At 39.7% G+C, this 20,425-nt stretch overlaps 1 protein-coding gene across 4 annotated transcripts in view; it reads right to left on the bottom strand.

The window, feature by feature from the left end:
- LOC114931519 (uncharacterized) overlaps positions 1-20,425 on the bottom strand; it is a 96,736-nt gene that overhangs the window by 24,606 nt on the left and 51,705 nt on the right. For all 4 annotated transcript variants that reach the window (XM_085483843.1, XM_085483840.1, XM_085483842.1 and 1 more), the window contains exons 2-4: positions 17,819-18,134; positions 10,289-10,450; positions 9,619-9,732 (exon numbers count right to left, since the gene is read on the bottom strand). In XM_085483843.1, the coding sequence (XP_085339969.1) occupies positions 9,619-9,732; positions 10,289-10,450; positions 17,819-18,052 (510 nt within the window). In that variant the 5' untranslated portion in view covers positions 18,053-18,134. The remainder of the gene's footprint in view (positions 1-9,618; positions 9,733-10,288; positions 10,451-17,818; positions 18,135-20,425) is intronic.

The raw sequence follows: 20,425 nt of genomic DNA, 5'->3' as shown, positions 1-20,425 counted from the left end.
TCGTTAGAGAGAGGAGAAAATTCTACTACCTTGTTAACTTTCCGTATTTTCCTCGATTCGTTGAACGTCTCTTGAAATTCGGCGGGTTCGTAGAAGCGTGTTCGCAATGTTGTATCTTTCCTCTCGATATTAATCAATTCACGGATATAATAAGCGGAACATTAAGCCGTTTCCGCGATAGAAAAACTTCCCTTCGTTGCCAAACGAGGAAATAGTTTGCTCGCTTAATTTCCGCGATCAAAACTTGCGGGCTGCAAGAATTTACCTTAGCAAACTTTTCTCCGCTCAAACGCCGGAGAAGAGTCTTTAGATAGAAAGTAGAATTTAAATACTTGAACAATTTTTCACAAAGTTTGACGGGACCGGCGGCTCGAACATTATCATGAATGATGATCCGAAAGGCAACTCTCGGCGGGAAAAAAATTGAAAGATTGTAAGAAATCGTACCGTGTCACTCTGAACGTTTTCGGAATATCCGTGGAAGAGTCACGAAAAAGGAAAAACTTTTTTACGCGACACGTCGGATCGATCCAAACGTCCTGTATTTCGTCTCCACCGAAGTGAATCTGCGCGAGAGAGTCTCGGGGTTTTTCATTCCACCTGTCACATTGCGTCAGAGTCTGTGCGCTTCCGAAGCAGAGCATAATACGTTGGAGACGAAACGCGATTGGCGAGACCCAAATAAGAACATCTTTCGGATGTCACGCGTATTTATTGTCAATGCGAATCCAGCAGGGACTGAGTGAAGAGAAAATTAAAAAAGATGTATTTCAAAGGTGTATTTCGCTCCGCGGAACTTTGTGTTTGACAGTTAGAAAAGTAATTTTAATATACATTCATAGAGAGAGAGAGGAATGGTGCAGATACCCGAAGAATGAGGAAGTGCTGTTTTTCAAAGGTGCTGGGCACGAAACCGAGCCGACAAATATATTCGCGGCGCAACAGCGAAACCCGAAGAACCGTGGGATGAATTTCATCGGGACCATTAGGAATGAAATCGAACCGAGCGGGACATACTACCGCAAAACGCATACGAGGAAACCGGTTTTCAGCACTTGAACACCGCCGCCGCTCTGTCGCAACGGATTTACTCGCCCGACGTATCGACGAAACTGCACATGCACGCGTAGTTGCATATGCAACGCTGTGACAGGTTTACACAGGTATCAGGCGAAGAGGTAGCGTCGTCGTGTCTTGTCATATCGCGGCAAAATTTCTTACGCGAGTGTCGGCAATAAAACGAAATTACGCATCGGAAGTTTATATCGTGGAAAATTGCGAAAAATTTCTCTAACGCATAAAAATAAGCAAAGATTCGCTATCGTAATAATTGAAGAAAATAATGAAGAATTTGGTTAAACTATTATATATGAACGTATACTTTTTTTTTTAATTAAACTGAAATCCAATATTCGCGTTCTGTGGGCCATAAAGAGAGAGGCGTACTTTATTTCAATTAAAAAAAAAACGCAATGCAATTTTCTGCTTCGTTTTAGCTCAAAGAAACGTGTACGCTCAACCTCGCGATCGTCGACCTTTTACACATTCCGTCGAAAAATGAAGTACACATGAATGCATCGAACTCGCATGCTACCCGTCAACTTCATGTATGTATATTACGAAGTGAAGAAAGAAAAGAAAACGCAAAGAAGAGAAGAGCTTTGTGTTCGCGGGCCGGAACGCAGACTGAAACAAAGTCTTCCCTCCGTGCAGTTGGACCTTAACCCTCGCACAGGTGTTTTCTCTCTTCCGAAGGGTGAATCACGCAAAGCCAACCTCGGCTCACGAAAGGCTCGACCTCCTCTGTACTTTCTGATCCATCGTACACTTCTACCAGCCTACACACACACACACACACATATATATACCTACACGATAATTAATATCACTCGGTCGCCCAACAATAAAGTCACATAGTCACATAGTCGGTCATAGTTCGGGGAACGAGCGAAGAATGGAGTCGTATACGACCACACCCCGGCGCAACGAGGGTGTCAAAGACAATGTCGAGACATTCAGTCGAGACTTCGTGAAAGAGGGTCGTCTCACGAGCGCTAGAGGAGATCTAAAGTACCTAAGCGAATCGTCCCATCGATAGAAACTACCGTTCGGAAGCTGCAAGGAGCTCTTCCCGACGCATCATTAGGATCAGGACAATGGCTTCGTAGAGTGCAAATTCGAGACGAAGAAATGGAGCTCTTCTCGCGTGAAAGTCGGACAAGATGAAAAATTAATCGACTTAATCAATCGCGGCGACGAAACAATAAATGAATTCGATTTATTTATTATAACGTTGTTTTACGGTGCTCGAGAAAAGTCATCGAGTTATTCATAGGATTTACTTTAGATTACGTATCGTTGGCTAATAATGCCGAGAGCTACATTTGTCAATAACAACGAAAACAAGATTGCGGTAGTTACACGAACAATAATAATAGCCGGAGACTAATTGTCCGTCAACGCGCAGTCGGATTAATGAATTCAATCGAGCGTTCGCGTCCACTTCAACACGTCCGATTCGTTAACGTCGTTATCCACATAATCGCAATGCGACCGCGAGAAGGGCGCGGTCCGGCTAAAAATACACGACGACGATATTTATTATCCGCCCAGCGTTGCAATTCACACGACGATATAAATTTGTTTTAATCGAGCTCTTTCTCTCTCTTCTCGCTTTGCGTGCGACGCTTTTATTCACGCTGTGCCCCTCCTGTCTCATGACACATTCGTCTTTAACAGACTTTACGCGATCGTAAATAAGCACGTAACGACGAGCGAAGAACCACGTGGGAGGAAAAGAAGGAAAAAAAATGGGTGTGTAAATTTCTGCAATTATACACGCGATCGATTTTGAAACTCGCCGAGCCTGCATAATTCTTCGTCACCGTAAATCTTTCTAATGTGTACATCGGACACGGTTCTTTTTTCCGTAACGAAAGTAGCGCGCCGCAGGTAAGTATATCCGGGAAGTTTGGGCCGTTGAACCGTGGCTTGAATTGCGGCAAATACAATGAGCGACACAGACACGTTTACTGACCGGTATATACACACATGCGTACCGGTTTACCGATTTCCACCCTCTCTCTCTCTCGCGTCAGATATATTACGTTGACCGTAGGAAATTGGCCCGAGGGTCGTGACCGAATATCAACATTATCGAGAGTACTAGGTACGCCGGCTCTTGGTCGTGTAATATGGATGTTACGAAATATTTAACGATGTTACGTTTGCTCGAATCCGCGTGGCGCCAAAAAAACACACGCGATACGATCGATCAGAAAACGCTTTTATCCAATCACCACGATATTCCCCAAGGTTCGTACCGAGGGTATCCTTCGGAACACGCACACACCACTCCCATTTCCATTTCGCGTCACGAGGTCTCGCGTCTGGAAAAAAGCCCCGCACACGCAAGTCCGAGTCGCGACGTCGCATGCGACAGAGAGGGAGAGAAGGTGGGACGAGGTGGTCGACCGCGAGAAACAGCGTGAAGAGGACAAATTTATCGAAGGATCATACGTTTGATATCATCGCTGCTTTCGTCCCCGCAAAAAGTAACTTTGACGGAAAAAAATTAATAATTATACACAGAGTGAATTTTCTTTTAGAATTTTTATTACCTGAAAATCATGGTTAATCGTGGGACAATATTGGAAGAATTTTATAAGAATATAAAAAAACTATTAATCTCGGCTCGAATTATTGTGTTACAATAAAAATAAAATCTCGACGGCAATCGGAGCCTATGCGGATGACATGCACAAAATTAATAAATTAAAATGAGATCTCAAGTCAAACTCATTTATTAAATTCTAAACGTTTCGACCCACTTCGGGTCTTCTTCAGTAGCTGCAAAATACAAAGAAACAAAAATAGAAGATAATCGGTACAATCAGAAAATTATAAAACTCGTATACATACAATCCGCAAATAAATTAAATATCATTCTCCTCCCTATTCAAACCGTCCGGCCGTCGGAGTGTCTCCCTAACGGTGACCATCGTCAGGAAGGAAGCGGAGCAGTGACTCCCTTACCAACACTAATCAACATGGTATAAATTAAACGTAGAACAATTCACAAGAATTAAAAATTAAGAACCGGGAAGAACACTCACCCCGACAGCAAAAACAGAGAGAAGACGATGCTACACGTGACACATCACTCTAACGACTGTGCGGTATTCTACCTCGACACAGTCGATACATATATACGCAAAAAACAAATATAAAAATAAAATATGAAAATAAAAATAAAAATAAAAACAACTAAACTAATCGGCACTCATGTCAATTTTATAAGAGTTTCTCTGATTAATATTTACCACAATAAAAAAAAATATTAATATTATCCAGTAAATTTTACTACGGACATATTATTTTTTTTTTTTTTTTTTTTTGTTACGATAAGTATTAATCAGAGAAACTCTAATAAAATTCTACCAACACCATATTGTCTCACGATTACCATGATTTTCAGAGGGTAAATTCTAAGAGAAAATTCTTTCCGTGTATTTTTTTAATTTTTGGGTCAAAAATAATTTAAATATCAATTAAATTGCATAAGTAGAAGCGTTCACTGTATACGTAATTTTATAGCTTGAAGAGATTACATTATTAGAAATTTAAATTAAAAATCTTTTTGCTAAAAGTGGACTAGACATGTGCGCAGAGACAAAATTGTTTTCTCCGATCGAAGATGTCAATGAACTATTATAAGTAGTACTTGACAATAAATCGATCGACTAAATGATCAAGTTAGTCTCTCGTTAAATAAAGAGGTAGGGAATGTTTTTCTCTCTCTCTCGATCAACTCACTATTTAACTCGGTATAATCTTTAATTTCATTATTTTTTTATCTCGACATTCCGCTCGTGACAGATGTATTTCGCTTTAAATTAATTTTTGTGGAACGTCAAGTAATACGATTACATTTTGCCTCGACCCTCGACTTCTTTTTTCACCGCGAACCTCTACGATGATGGCGATGAAGATGTGGCAAATACCAGAGAAGGTTTAGACGCCTCGCCGACATAAGAATGCGTGAGGAGACAATTTAGGGGAATTAAGAGTTAATTGCCTTGAATTGAAAATTTCGCCGCCACAATTGAGACGAAACAAACATAGTATAAAGAGATAGAAAAACATATTATACTTACAGTTGAAACTACCCAACGGAACAAATCCAATCACGAACATCTCCGGAATAATCTCGCGAGAGGGGATTTAAAAAAAATCTCATCGGATATTATCAAGCAGCGTTTTACGTTATTCGTCGTAAAAATGGTAAACGGCAGTTATAAATGTCAGTGACGTCTCGAAAAGACATCTTTCCAGGAAGATTGTGAAATTTCTTCTCCGTTAATTACTCGGAGAGAAAATCCACGCACTCCTTGAACGTGCGACGGATAAATGAGAAGAGCAATAAGACTCCGCATCATCGTCCGTGTCATAACACGGACTCGACAATGACATCTCGCTATTACGCATAGCACTCGCGCCAGGCTACAAACCTCTACCACTCGTAATTCCTTAATGACTCCGGAATGCCGGGCCGTTCGAAGGGAGTGAAAGTCGCGGCTGAACGCGAGCTCCGACTCGAAGGTTGTATTACACGATAATAACAAGACGTTGTCGTCCTCTACTCGCGTGTCGCGCAATAGTTACCGTCCCCGAGGTATATCCAAAATTATCACCCAGAATAAATTCATCCCGAGTAATTGTTTCGGTCAGTTATTAAATGGTCGCTGAACTCGCTTAAAGCCCAAGACGATATAAGGTATACAATATAAGGAATAGAGGCAGCGCTCGGTTCATCAAGGTTACATTAGCAACGTGAGCGAGAAAACGAGAGATATATATATACAGGGTGTCCGGTAACTAACGAACCAACGATTACAAGTGGATTCTTTGGTCAATTTGGGAACGATTTTTCCTCAGCAAAAATGTCGAAAAGGGTCATCATTTTTTACAACTTTCCAATATTTCTCATTATGTATCTTTATAACTATGCCTCAAATTAAAATTTTATTATAGTAAACTCTACCTGAAATTAACTGAAGAATGTAATTACGTTAGACTTTTAACTCCAGAACGTTTAGTTTTCAAAAAAACCCATTTTTTTTCAATCGCTTATAACTCGAAAATTATTGACTTCTCAACATTTTTGCTAAGGAAAAATCGTCTCCAAATTGGCCTTAATCATTGGTCCGTTAGTTACCGGACACCCTGTATACACTTGGTTATAATTATCTGGAATTCTTCTGTTTAAGATGATGATGACACGGAACACCGTCTGCCGGTCCCCAATCTCTCGCATTCTCTTATGGAGAATGCGTGTTTTCGACTGTCCGAGTGATACGGACTGCGTCCATCATTCGCCTGTGATAAATGACCGCGAGAACGGACGTAAAAATGATACGCCGATAGCCCGTCGATAAAACGAAAAGTACCGCGAGATAGAGGTCTATAAATAACGCGCACGCAACAACGCTAATGAAGTCCCATCGTTATTATTACTGGCATGATCTGGGGGACCTCTAGAACGATTAGGAATCCCTTTCATCAAACCGATTGATAACGTGACGATTCTATATATGACTCTGATTTTTTATGACGACGCCACAAAATTGTTTTATCGATTAGAGTCGGTATTTAATGCAAGGGTGTCTAGTAAAATTTGAATATGAAATTTAAGAACATTTCCATTTATTATCTATAAATAACTTATGCGTGACACATATTTTTTGGACTCCCAAGTAAAAAATATATTGTATTATTTACAAAGTAAGATAAAATATTTGTCACTCGAATAGTCTCTGCTCTTTTAGTTGAATGTTTCGAAGCAAAATCCAAGATCTACGAAAAAATTCAGGATTTCAAGAACAGCTAGACACCCTGTGACAAAAATTCGGCTAAATTCGCGCGATATCGAGTGGTCACTATCAATGATTTAGCGATGAACGATCGAGCGGTATCGCGAGGCTGCGACGAGAGCCGGTTTTCCGCGGCAGCCTATCACAAAACTCGCGGAGGTACGACGAACCGGAGAGAAGATGAGTCACGCAGCTGTTCTCTTCTCTTTCCCCGCTCACCCTCTTTCTGTCGCGCCGAGGTCGCGACGACGAAGAAGGGAAAGGAGCCCACGACAGTGCACGCGAGTGCAGCTGAACTGCAGGCGCAGGCAGACAAGGCAGACGAAACGAGGAAAACGGATGCGGTGGCGGTGAAGGAAACGAGAGGATCCAGCCTAGTCGCGAGATTTCGCCTACGCGCGGCTGCGCTCTTGAGAAGTGAGATAAGACGAGGAGGCTGCGCGATACGTAGAGGAAACAAGAGGAAGAGATTCGCGAAAGAAACGGAGAGAAAGGCAAGAAAGCTTAACGTCGCTACTTATTATACATCCGCCGCCAAGTGAATTTATTGCGACTGCAACGACCAGTCCCTCCCCCTGGCCGGAAAGACAATGAGATTCATTGCGGTCTCGGGATAATTAAGCGCCCGGTGAGCTTTCGATGCAGATCCAGCAGCTGATGCTGCAAAGCACGATTTTTGTTCTAATTTTTGTGTGAAAAAAAAATACTTGGTGTAAATTGATCTTTCGATACACGCGATTTTTGTCTAATTTTTTGTGAAAAAATAAAAAATACTTGGTGTAAATTGAATCAAAGATAAGATCTCTATATAGCTACGCTCTCTCTCGCATCTATCGTATTGTGTATAATATACTCGTTATACTCCTAATTTCTACTGGTGAAACGATCGCAGTCCAATTAAGCTCCCGATAAAGTCTTGATGTATTCCTCTGCGCGATCATCGCCAATCTATATAGCCGATATAATCATCCCGATCGAGGTATAAAGCGCATGTAACGTGGAAGAGCTTGTTAAGCCGGCGCGCTCGACGAAGATTAATAATAACGTCTACAAAGTGAGCTCCATCATTCACGGAGCTCGTGAAAGACCCGTCGCTGGAATGGTTTCCTTCTCCCTCCTCGCAGCATCACGGAGCACACAGTATAACGTGCAGTGCATAATACTTTATCATTTCCGCGCGCGACAATGACGCGATATCTAGGATATCTAGGAGTTATCCTCCCTGTCCGGTGACAGAAACACCCGGAGCGAAGATCTGATGCTAATAAATAGCTTTGTTAACTTGCACCCTTGTCTTTCTCTCGCAGTTCCCATCTCGTTCACAGAAGGAAAGTTTGTGTTAAAAACGATCCCCGTTCAAATTTTTGTGTTAAATATTTGACACATCCATGTGTTAATTTAACATATTGCGTTATAATTGAACTTAAGTGTTAAATTATTAAAACAATTGAAAAAAGATTTTATTTTTAATTTTACACAATAAATATGCTCCATTTTATTAGCGACATTGTTAAAATTTAGAAGAAAAAAATATTGATTTTTCATTTCTTAATATAAGTGAGGATGAATCTAAAATTACCATCTTTTTGGTTAATTTTTACATTAAACCCATGTTAAAGTTTTACAATTTATTTTGTGTTAAAATATCAACCCAGGTATTTGTACCCCTATTTAATATATTACGTTAAATTAACACAAAAATGTCTGCGGACGTGTTCAGAACATGTGATATCCGTTAAATTTAACAGAAATTTTTCAACTGTTCTCGCCGGATAATCGCGAGCACATTCGAGATTTATCGTACGTCTTGGACGCCAATTAAGCACCGACTTCGAGAGCCTCGATCCGTGACGACTATCGCGTGGTCGTTTGCGCGATTATCTCCCGGAGCACGAACCTCCGAGGGAAAACACGGAGCATTGACGCTTGACCAAACACGGGCCGTTATTGGGTCCAGACTTTTTCGAGACGACCGGCTGGGATCGATTATTCGATCGATCGATCGTCGGGAAAACGATCGAGGAAGTCGAGGCGGAAACGGGGTCACGGCGAGGAGATTCATTGCCGCTGGTATATAAAGTCGTTTTTCTCGCGTCTTACACACGCTTACTTTGCTACCTTGTCCTGGAACTTGTTTCAGCATACGTGCGATATCTGTTTCACGAGGATCAATCGAAGCAAATCGTTTTATCCCTCCCCTTAGGGGAGAAGCAACGAGCCGTAACGCGAAATGTGTTACGTAACGTGTTTCACGGGGATTGATTCGTCGTCGCATCGATAACAAAGAGCGACAATAATGTGTACCCTGATCGAAATTGAAAACGAGTTTGTTTTCGGAGAATTAAGCGCGACGCGTCATGAGACGATAAAAAGAGGCGTAATTAGCTCCAACAAAATTGTACTCGCGCGATACGATAATTATTTAGCACGAAAACACACGAGCGTACGGATATTGCGAAATTTACGAGGAATTATCCAATTATGTGTTATTGAGAGCTAAATAATTACGAATGGTCCAAATAATGTTTCAGTTCCGAATATTCAAAGGAGACGTTCTCCAATATGAATGGTCAATTAAAAAAATATAATAAATATATATCTCTCTCGGTAATACTTCGCAGCAGTAAAGTAATGACATTAAAAAGAGTATCCTTGCTTTATTTCTTTTTAACGAGGCCTTCCGTATTTTTGCAAATACGTCTTAGTCGCTAATATTAAGCAAGCAAATGCATAATTCTCGACTTACCTCTGCAAGCGGCTCCTCCTTGGTGACGTCTCCATTCTTGGGCGCCTCCTCGCGACTCGGCTTAGTCTTATCCTTCTTGCTAAAGCTGATCGACCTGAAGGACCACTTTTTCTTCTAAACAGAAATTAAAAGGAAACGGGAATGTTAGTAATAGACAAACTCATCGGCACGTAATTACGCATCTTTATTTAACGGGAGAAAAATGTATAGATTCAACATAAATACACTAATGGCGTTCCAAGACACGACGCGTCGAGATTCATTAAATAAAAAAATATATAAATAATGAAATTCCGATGAATGAACAGATCAATGATGATCGACAGACTCACCGGCACGTAATTACGCGTCTTTATTTAACGGGAGAAAAATTTGTGGATTCAACATAAATACACTAATGCGTTCCAAGACACGACGCGTCGAGATTCATTAAATAAAAAAATATATAAATAATGAAATTCCGATGAATGAACGGATCAATGATGATCGACAGACTCACCGGCACGTAATTACGCGTCTTTATTTAACGGGAGAAAAATTTGTGGATTCAACATAAATGCATTAATACGTTCCAAGACACGACGCGAGTCGAGATTCATTAAAATATAAATAATGAAATTCCGATAAATGAACACGATATACGGATTATGAGGCGGATCGCCCGCCTTACCTTATCCTTCTTTTTGGTTTCCTTATTGTCTGGAGAAGTGGCAGTGTTCGGACTGGCAGGGGTGGCCTCTGTGGGCGTCGTAACCTCCGCAACCTCCGCAGGAGATTCTCCAGACGACTCTTGCTTCGTCTCCTCGGCTTTTACTTCTTCCTGCTGCGGCTGCTGAAACGAGAGATAAAAAACCCACCTTTAAATTTTGTTTCCCAAAAAATATACAAACGTCGATATTACACGAATAACTAACGAGCAATAAACTTTAAACACTTAACGAGATATGGAGAAATAATGATGCATGACTGTGTTTCGTAATCGCAACGAGTATGATTCAGAATTATCAGAAGCATCAGACCATTCGAAATGGTATGAATCATCAGAAATTTTTTTCTCTTACATGAAAAAGAACATGGACGAAGATGAGAGAGAAAATACACAATACCGCTTACAAAATATATTTTATATCGTAAATCGTGTAACGCCACGAGGTACTTCTTGCGAGAGTAATACTTGTGACTTCTACCGTTTTATGTGAAACGATAGCGCTCAAGTATCATGACTAGGTTGATAGCTTACTTTCATCTCTTCAATCTCTTATACAACATATATTTAAAGTCATTCGTGCAAGATCGAAATATTTTCTATATTGTCATAAAAGCGTGTTCGCTTTGATTATCATCATTAATAAAACCTTAAATATAAATTACATTAACAGCGGTTTTAATGAAAAAGAAGTATGCTTAATCATCAGAAAGTTGATTAAATGATAATATTTCGTAACTAGAAAAAAATAATATTTAATGAAAAACTAATTTAATTTCAATTCTTCGTAAATTTGCTTTAAAACTTAAACGTTATTCGTTTATATCTAAATTTAGAAGCTACACAATATCGAAAAGTCTCATTTTCTTCCATTTTCAGCAAACTATAGTTAAACAAAACCGATTACAAGAACAGGCTTTAATGCCCGGGAGCGTATACGTTTCCGTAATGATACTTATACACTTCTTGAAAGTTTCTCTCGCGTCCGAAAGTGTCGCAGCCACTCCGGAATGAAGTCGTTTAACTCTTTCCCATCATACCCCGCGGCTCACCACTTATAAATAATATTAAACTTCTGTGAAACGCGCGTTAGTTTTCCCGGAAAGTGCATGATACAACGGCAAGAAGTCCTCTTTGTTTCGGAGTCCTCTGAAAACCCCTTGACAAGCTCTCTCTCGTCTATACCGGCCAAAAAACTACAGACATTTATCAAATTTGTTAAAAAAAGTGGATTGACGAGAAACACTTCGTCGGCTCCCCTTTACCCGACATATTAGTGATAATTATATATCGCTTGAGACTCGATTACGATAGGTCGAATAAATCATTACAAAGAATAAAATAAAAAACGCAAATTTGCGAATGATTTATTGTCATAAAAACTTTACGAGTTGTTGGCGCTACGTAAAGATTTTTTATACCTACTATGTTAATGAAAAAATGACATACAAGAATTCCCGCGCAAATCAGTGAGAAAAATTCCAACGAGAAAGACGATTGTTAATCAGAGAACACTGACAGACTCGTTCGCTAACTTGACATATGTAATTACAGTCCGTTTGTAATTTTGTAATCTAAAGAGATGGACAAAATACTTCGTTAAGAAAGCTTCTCGAAAATTAGTTGAAAACTAAATCCCTCTAGGCATTGTCCATCTGAATATCATCTGTTATCTCTGCTTTTAACAAATTAAAGTTATTTCATAACGCAAAATGATTTTCTCGAGTTTCATCATATCTTGCGTAAGAATGAAATCTTTCTTGAAATTCTGAAGACTTCATTGCAAAATTTTGTTATTTTTAGCATTTTACATATCACTGTACGTCTCTCATTTTCAACTCTGATCGATAAAAGCTGAAACGGCGTGTTTCGCCAATCCGGAACAGGTGATCGGTCGCGATTGCACAAAGCAATCCAAGAGCTACTTTATTATCGATGCAAATACGCGAGAACAATTCCACATGTTTACCCGACGTGACACGCACTCACACAAACAACACATTGCAGTGCGATAAAGCACAACCGATCGAGAGGGACACGTCCAACGTTTAAGAGCGATATGAATCCAACGTGGGCGTCAGTTGGCGAATTTCCTGATTTACACAATGGACCAAAACGAGGCGCGACGCGTCGTCGCATTCGATTATACAAGTAATGTCGCAGCATCTCTTCACAAACGTCATTTTCTCGAACCCTCTTTCTCATCTCGTTTCTCCCTCAATGCCGATAAAACGAGGCGAATCCTCGGCACAGACGTTGCACGCATTATATTATGTAAATATCGGCTTATTTTAGCATTCGCGAGACGCGCAACAGCGAAGAGCCCCGCAATATCTAGCGTGCGAGATATACGGGTGGAAAAGAGAGAAAAAGGATCGATGCGAGAAGAAAAGAGAGAAAGAGACGTGCATATAACGTGCAAACGGAGCAACACTCTTCGTCGTAAATGCTTCCGCACAAGTACGATGGCATCGCGCGAGCGCGAAGGTTTACGTCGACGTGAGCTACAAAAACCAGTCGAGCCATCGTCGAAAATAAAGAGTGAGAATATACAGGTAGTTTTTGTAAACGTAAAAATATTGCCAGATTTTTGACTACAAGGTTGAATAATAAACATTATTTTCGACGCGATAAATCTCCACGTAAACAAACAGAGTCAAAATATATAAAATGTATAATGCCGGTGACGAAAAAGCGCAAGCGGTTTTTCAACTGTACTCTTCGAGGTATGAATATCACACATTTCGGTGCGAAATCAAGTAATGAGTTAAGATTCCGCACGCGATTACCGCGAGCAAATAATGGAAGCCTCGTCGGGAGAGGCCGATATATCGGAATTCAGAGGCCATGCGAGTTTACCATTAATTAATATTCAAAGATACGCGAAGGTATGAACGAAGAGGAAGGCAGCAACCTTGCGAGACGGATAAATGACGCTCGATGCAAGCTCTCGCACAATATTGGAATACGAAAGAATTCGCGGAAAAACGCAGTAGATTTTTAAACAAAGGTCGACCGCGTACTCTCCTGCGACATTTTCGCAATAAATTCCTCCGCGTCGCGTACAAACGCATGCATCTGCATATGCACGCGCCTTTTTTGCGCCTCTTATGCAGTTTCCACAACAAATTCCCGAGGTAGTTGAGTAATCGATCGACGCTCTGCGAAATTTGCATCTAATTTCAATTAGGCTGATTCGTTGCACAAAGAAGACGATACTTAAAATTTCAATCGTGTTTGTCAAGTCCGCGAGAACTGATAGCGATTTTGTCCGTGACGATGCCAAGACGAAGGAAATTCGTAGGAATTCAGACGGGTAACAGGCAGCAATTAAATGGCAGTGAAACAGACGAGTCGCGTTAATTAATAAAGCACGTTCTCGCGTCTTCGAGCTATGCGAGTTATACGCGATGATTCATCGACGAAACGCGCGGTACCGAGAGATACCGTGTGTGTATTAATTATACACTTAATGAAATACTTGGCTTCATTTCCATACGATGTCGTTCGGTTGATTCATCGTTCGGGGAGGGACCCCATAAGCTGGATCAACATCTTATTGTGATCCACGATAATCGTATATGTTTAATACCTCGATATATTACGATCTCAATTATATGGAAATCGGAGGAAGAACTTGCAAACTCGCAGAGTTTCAAACAACCTATAATTTAATTTGTGCATTTTTAAATAATTTATCATTTACTAATAAAATTTCAATCTATTAAATACCTTGTAATACGACAAATTAAATCAAAAATTATTACCCCCTTGTTTTTTATAAATAATATCTTTAAGTGGAAAATTATAAAATATTAAAAAAAAAATAAATGAATCTTCTTTCTTTCTTCTTTTATCGCGCTTTTAAGTGTTCCATCTACATTAAGTATATCACGGCCAAGGTCGCGTTTCACATGATTCTTGCTTGTTACGGTCTCTCATGGTTCCAAAGCGTGTCCTGCTACACGATATACTCTTTATATACGGTGAGAATACGTGCTTACACGATCGTATCGCAAATTTCCATTAAAAAAAAAAATACAGCAGCAATTGTGCTCGAGCCATCGTTACCAACGCAATATATTAAAGACAGGTGTTCGACGAGACGGGCGAGTTAACTCTCAAGTATTTAGATCGCACGTGCACCTGCCTTGGAGATTTTGTAAGATTCGCGGATAGAGGCGACGCCAGACGACACAGACACCAGGGAGTAGCTGATGAATATTCATGAGAAACTCGAGTATAATCTCGGATGTCAAACAAACGCGCCACTCGACAAACTCGCGTGAACCGCAAGAATCGTCGTAGTGCATGCACTAAGAGCGTCCTTTTTAGCGCGATCGATGGGAAACGACGAGTGTCAGCGAGTTACCGATGAATCGAGGTAAACGTAACGCTAATACAGAACTGACATATCGGAATCTAAATGTGGGTTAAGCGAAGAATGGCAAAGAAGGAGCGCCGAGACAGAAAGGTGAAACTTGTCGAAGTCGCGCAACAGTATTTAACTTATAACGGATCGGTTTTTATCGGCATTGTGTCTCGAGACGGTATTACGTATAAATATTTCATTAACGGAGACTTGTAAGAAGATTAGACGCATGCATTGAAGCCGATGTAACACGACGAGGATCGTTTGATATCGATCGCGTATCCGATGCGAGGTACGTGTGAAATAGTATTGCTAAAGGAAAAAAGAGAAGGAAGATAAAAGAGAATTATTCGTCTGGGACAGTTAGGTATGTCCCATAAGAAGCCAATACACGAGACACGTACAGTTAGTCGCGAGAACGGATGAGTCGACCTCGACAGTGTATACTTACCCACGAAAAAAGTCGAACGGTATCTTCTCGTTATTTGCAAAAAAAAAGAAAAAGAAAAGAAAAGAAAAAGTCGATGGACACCGCGACCTACCCCATTCTTGGTCTTGTGTCGTGGTGCAATTTTCGCCAGACGATTTTAATACTCAAGAGACGACCGCTTGAAAATTCGCTCAACTTAGAAAGTAGAGTAGAAACTAGACTATTGAACTGTGGAATGACCATCTTTCTTCCTTAATTTAATATTGAACATTTTCTTAATCATTTCCTACATTTGAACTGCTTAATTTCCTAAATTTTAATATTTTGATGTTTCCTAAATATTTAAAAAATCTAAAATTTAGAAAATTATAATCATTTTTTAAAAACTAGAAAGATATGTATGTCGGGATGAAATATTTCGCTTTGAACCCACTTTGAAATTCCACGCTCTTCTTTCAAGTCGGAACTCGGAACGTTTATGACGAGGGAGAAATGTACGCTCGGATTGTCGAAGAAAATGACGCCTTAAAGCGTCGTGAACCGCAGAGGACGAGGGAGCAAAAGAGGAACAGGAATGACTTGTCGAAGGGAAATGAAAAGGAAGGAGCGGAAAGGGTGGATAAGGTGCGCTCTCGCTCGCGTGTGTCGTATCTGGTGCGTGACAGCTGCCGCCGGGCTTGCTCAATCGGGGAAATATCCAGTTTCATCTAAGCGAGAAAGTATTTCGAGATATAAACCTGCACTTATGAGATTCGACTCGAGGAAAAGGACCCGAAAGAAGTTGGCGCGAGAAAATTGATATGTCACAAAAACGAGCTGTCAAAATTCGTCGATTTTTTTCAAATTGAACTCGAAGGTTGGAAAATGTAAATTTTGCACACTAAAGACCAATCATTTCTTCAAAATATAATTTTCTAAATAACTTGCAAAAATCTTTTTCAAGGTACAAGACGTAAAAAATTTATTTACAATGACAAATTGATTATGTCACATTGCAATTGCATGTGTGTAAGTATATACACATTATCTAATCGCAATAAAATCGAATAGAGTCGAAAAAATTATTCATATATACTTAAACATGTATATACTACTATATACCAACAGAGATTACTATCTGTCACTTATCTGGTTTCTACAATGTAAAATGCACTTTAAGCGCTAATCTGTCGACGCATGATGTGCAATAAATCTCGATAAGCGCGTACCAGCTTTCCGTTTATATCGCGGCATTACATCTTATGTAATATCATGATGATTACCGTCCACCGAGCAACCGTATGCTTGAGCGATCATTGAAGCGCGATCGCGTAATTATCATGCGAAGAGGGTTCCAGTGCGCTAATTTTTACGTTCATCAGTCATAACTTTGTACGAACAGGAAATTGATCATTATCGAAGGTAGTTTGCTCTCGGTAGCAAACGAAGCAGAGCATTTCTCATCTAGGTCATACTCGGAATAGTCAACTCCGGAAATCGCGTCATTTGATACATTATCGCGTACGAGACTTAATTCTCGTTTATATGACACTCTTTCGACTATGACAAAGAACGAAATTAAAGAATTAGCAATATTTTTGTATAAATCTTAAATTATTAAAAAATGTCTCTAAAATGATAATTTGAAATGATTAATTACACACAGATGTGTAACTTGATTATTCTACATGATGTTTTTGGTCCATTGAAAGATTGATAAAAAGACTTATAAAAGTATTGCTAATGCGAGAAGAAAACGATGCGTCGTCGTTTTCGACGAATCGATTAAGATTAATGATTCGCTGCCTACGTCGGATGAATTGTCTCGGCGAGATAAACTTCGGAGTATCTATGAGACAAGAGGGACGAGTGATTCAGCACGCGTCTGTAGTCTGTCGTTCGCGTAATTTGAGCGGACGAGAGCATTGAAGATTGATCAACAATTGACAATTGAGCGAATGACTCACCGAAACGCGATTCGAAAATGTCAATTCGCGGAGAACGAGTGACAGTGTCATTCAACGAATCGTTATCGTTGGACACGTTAAAACAGGAAAGATAATTGCATATACAATGCTACATTACGTGTATATCGAGACGATTGAGAAATAAATATATATGTATGTATATCTCGTTGCCAATCGGACGATTGGCCTTCGGTATACTATATAATCATCGAAGCCGGAAATTCGAGTCAACTTGTATAGTCTCCTCGAGCAAACTTGCTCATTAATAATGAGAACGTGTGCTAATAAGGCTTTAATATACGCCTCGTAATGGAAAACCATCACGAGCAGAACTTTGAACGCAAATATGATTATATCGCCCGGACTGAAATCGAGATAATCACTTGTGCAAACAACTGACCCTAATATGGTCGACATAATTTTAAGATATGTACAAGAATTGGTGGCACGACTTTCAAGTCAGCAAAACAAACTTTATTCACTCTGATCAATATTAACTCTTAAACCAAAAAAAAGTGGCTAATTGGAAATACGCGATCTCTCAGATATTTCTCTCTCGATAAAAATCGTTATTCTACTCTTTAGATGATATAATAAGTACACGTGGAATTATATATATTTTAAATTAATTACATTTAAAATTAATATAGCCTATGAATAGAAATTATCGTAGAATTTCTGGCAGATGAATATTTTGATTTAAGAGATTTAACTTGAAAAAATGGACGAAATGAAAGAGTACTCACTTGTTCCTTGTCCTTCTCGGTAGCTTCGTCTTTGTCCTTCTCTTTGTCCTCGGCAGTGTCCGTGTGCGGTGCTATGCCGTTGGTGGTGGGCTTCGTGTCAGCCTCCTCGATCCTTTCCAGCTTACCATCGCCAGGTGCGGCCGCATCTCCGACGACGCCTCCCTCAACGGGTATTCCCTCCTTCTTCGGCGTCGTCGTTATGTCCACGGACCTCTTGCTCTGTCTCGCACCCATGGTTTCTTCTTACCTTCTCGTGCCACCTGTCTTTATCTCACTTGCCTTCTGGGTACCAGGTGGTGTCCAGCTAAATGCTCTCCTGCAATCAGAAAGGCGAACAGTAGATTAAAATATTTTGCCCACAATATTTCCTCTCCTACGTGGAGAGAATTTTCCCTTAAAATTTACCCTGAAATCATTTTCGTCAGTTTTAGAATTCTTCCCTGCTTAATATTTACCACAATAAAACATATTAATATTTTGTAAATATTTCAATCAGAGAAACCCTTGTAAAATTCTTATTATAAATTATTGTCCCGTGATCATGATTTTCAGGGTAAATTCTAAGAATAAATTCTCTCTGTATAGGTAGCTCTAATACGATTTCTAGAACATACTATGATACTATTAATAAAGAGCGAGAAAGCTTAAGACAGATAAATCCGAGTTGGTTCAACTTTTATGTGCAGTTGCACGCGTTGATTTGCAACGGTTTCGCCGAGGATAAGATCATCCGTTTCGCGGATAAAAATTGCAGACGCTACACGTCGAGAGGAGAGCGGGAGCAACTTTCACCGTAACAGATACATCGGAGATCCGCGAGAGGATACCCCTCAGCTCGAACCCGTTTCGCGTCGACGAATCTGGTTTATAAGGGCAAGCGAATCCGAAACGCGACTTGGTCGCAATTTGGCGTAAAAATGGCGCGATGCACGGTCACCTGCCAGATTGATCCGATAAGCGGAGATTTATGTTTATCGATACACATGGGCGTGTCTGTCTCTCGTGTTCGATAGCGACTTTCGCACGGATTTATTTTTGCGTTCGCGCAGATGCAGCGAAGAAGGTATATCATAGTGTGTACACATGGATTCCAGTTCTCTCCAGTGTCAAAAATATGTCTTTTTAAACAAATTCCTTCATAAACATACATAAGTGTGTATCGAACTACGAGATGACGATAATAAACCCTATGCGAGAGACAGACACGAACGCAATCTAAGAAAACAAAGAACAACGGAAACGCTCTTCTCCATTGGAAAACAACTAGGTATTGTCCTATACTCAAGGATTCGCCTATGTTCGTTTCCGTTATGTGTGCTCAGTTAAAACGTGGAGGAAAAAAGCAGGGAAAAATACCTACTAAAAACCACGTGAAAGCACTTTTGTCTACGATATCGAAGCTACTATTTATATGACGCATTATATACACACAATACTGTCATTATGTCGCAGATAATATCCGATGCCAATTTCAAACAGTAATTTACGACATTTTTTTTGTTTGAAGATACCGCACACTTGTAGAAAGATGTCAAGTTCAAATCGTTTCAAACGTCGATGAAAGAGTACAGATTGCCTTGATTATACGATATTAACGATATAATGACGGAAGAAGGTAGAAACGACGTACCTGCGTCAGGGTTTTAATTATCCTCGCAGAAGGAAGAAAACACTAGAGCCGAGAAACGTGCGCAAACCTACGGATAACGGTACGACTTCGCGAACGAAAGCGGAAACGAGCGCTGTACCGAGGGAACGGCTGCGAAAAACTGGCACGGCGTGACTAAGAAGCGCGTTAAAAGCCAAGGCTTAGCCGAGACTGCTCGTTTATTACGCGCTGCGCGCGTACATTAGCGCGTATTTAAACGACCACGTGGCTCGCGACGTCTACGCGCGCGAGCAGCTGACGCCCGCGATGCGTAACGCATCTACAATCGCGAGTTGGGCCCTCAAATATTATATAGGAATTGATATTCAATTTTAAGAATTATTTCAAAATAAATTCGAAGAACTTTGATATATTATACAAGTACAAATTCAGGTACAAAAGTGTTTTTACTAGTTCATTAGCCCTTACTTGTCCCTCATAACCGAATTTGCATTTTTATATCAGACTCTTTTCGACTTTATTATTTTAAAATCATTCTTATTCCTAATATTTAATATTAGGGCAGATGAGATGTACGTTCTTTATGTGGGTCAAAAAAACAGTTGGAGAGACGATCGAAAACTACAAATTACTCAAATTTCTCTTAGGATACAAATAAGTAATAGATCTATATATATGCAGAAGTTGATATTCAGGATGAATAAATTATAAACTTTATATATCCACGAATTCGCTAATTAATTCGAAATATAGCTTTCCACAGCGATTACATTAAAAATATAAATAGGAGAATTTGTTATATTCAAATCTATTTTCAATCACTCATAATTTAAAACAAAAAGTTTTTAGAACATAATTTTGTTTCTTTTTAATTGTAGTTTTTTCTATTTCTATTAAAAATATTAATACTTTGAGAATTTTCATTATACTTTCATGAATAAAAATTAATAGAATTAAATGTATCTTTTGATTTCTTACCGTACGGTAATCTTTTATAT

The sequence above is a fragment of the Nylanderia fulva genome, unplaced genomic scaffold, assembly GCF_048542155.1.
Source record: "Nylanderia fulva isolate GAGA-0341 unplaced genomic scaffold, ASM4854215v1 Scaffold27, whole genome shotgun sequence".
NCBI classification, from domain to species: Eukaryota; Metazoa; Arthropoda; class Insecta; order Hymenoptera; family Formicidae; genus Nylanderia; species Nylanderia fulva.
Note: the sequence above shows the minus strand (reverse complement) of the source record. Positions and strands in the feature narration are given on the sequence as shown.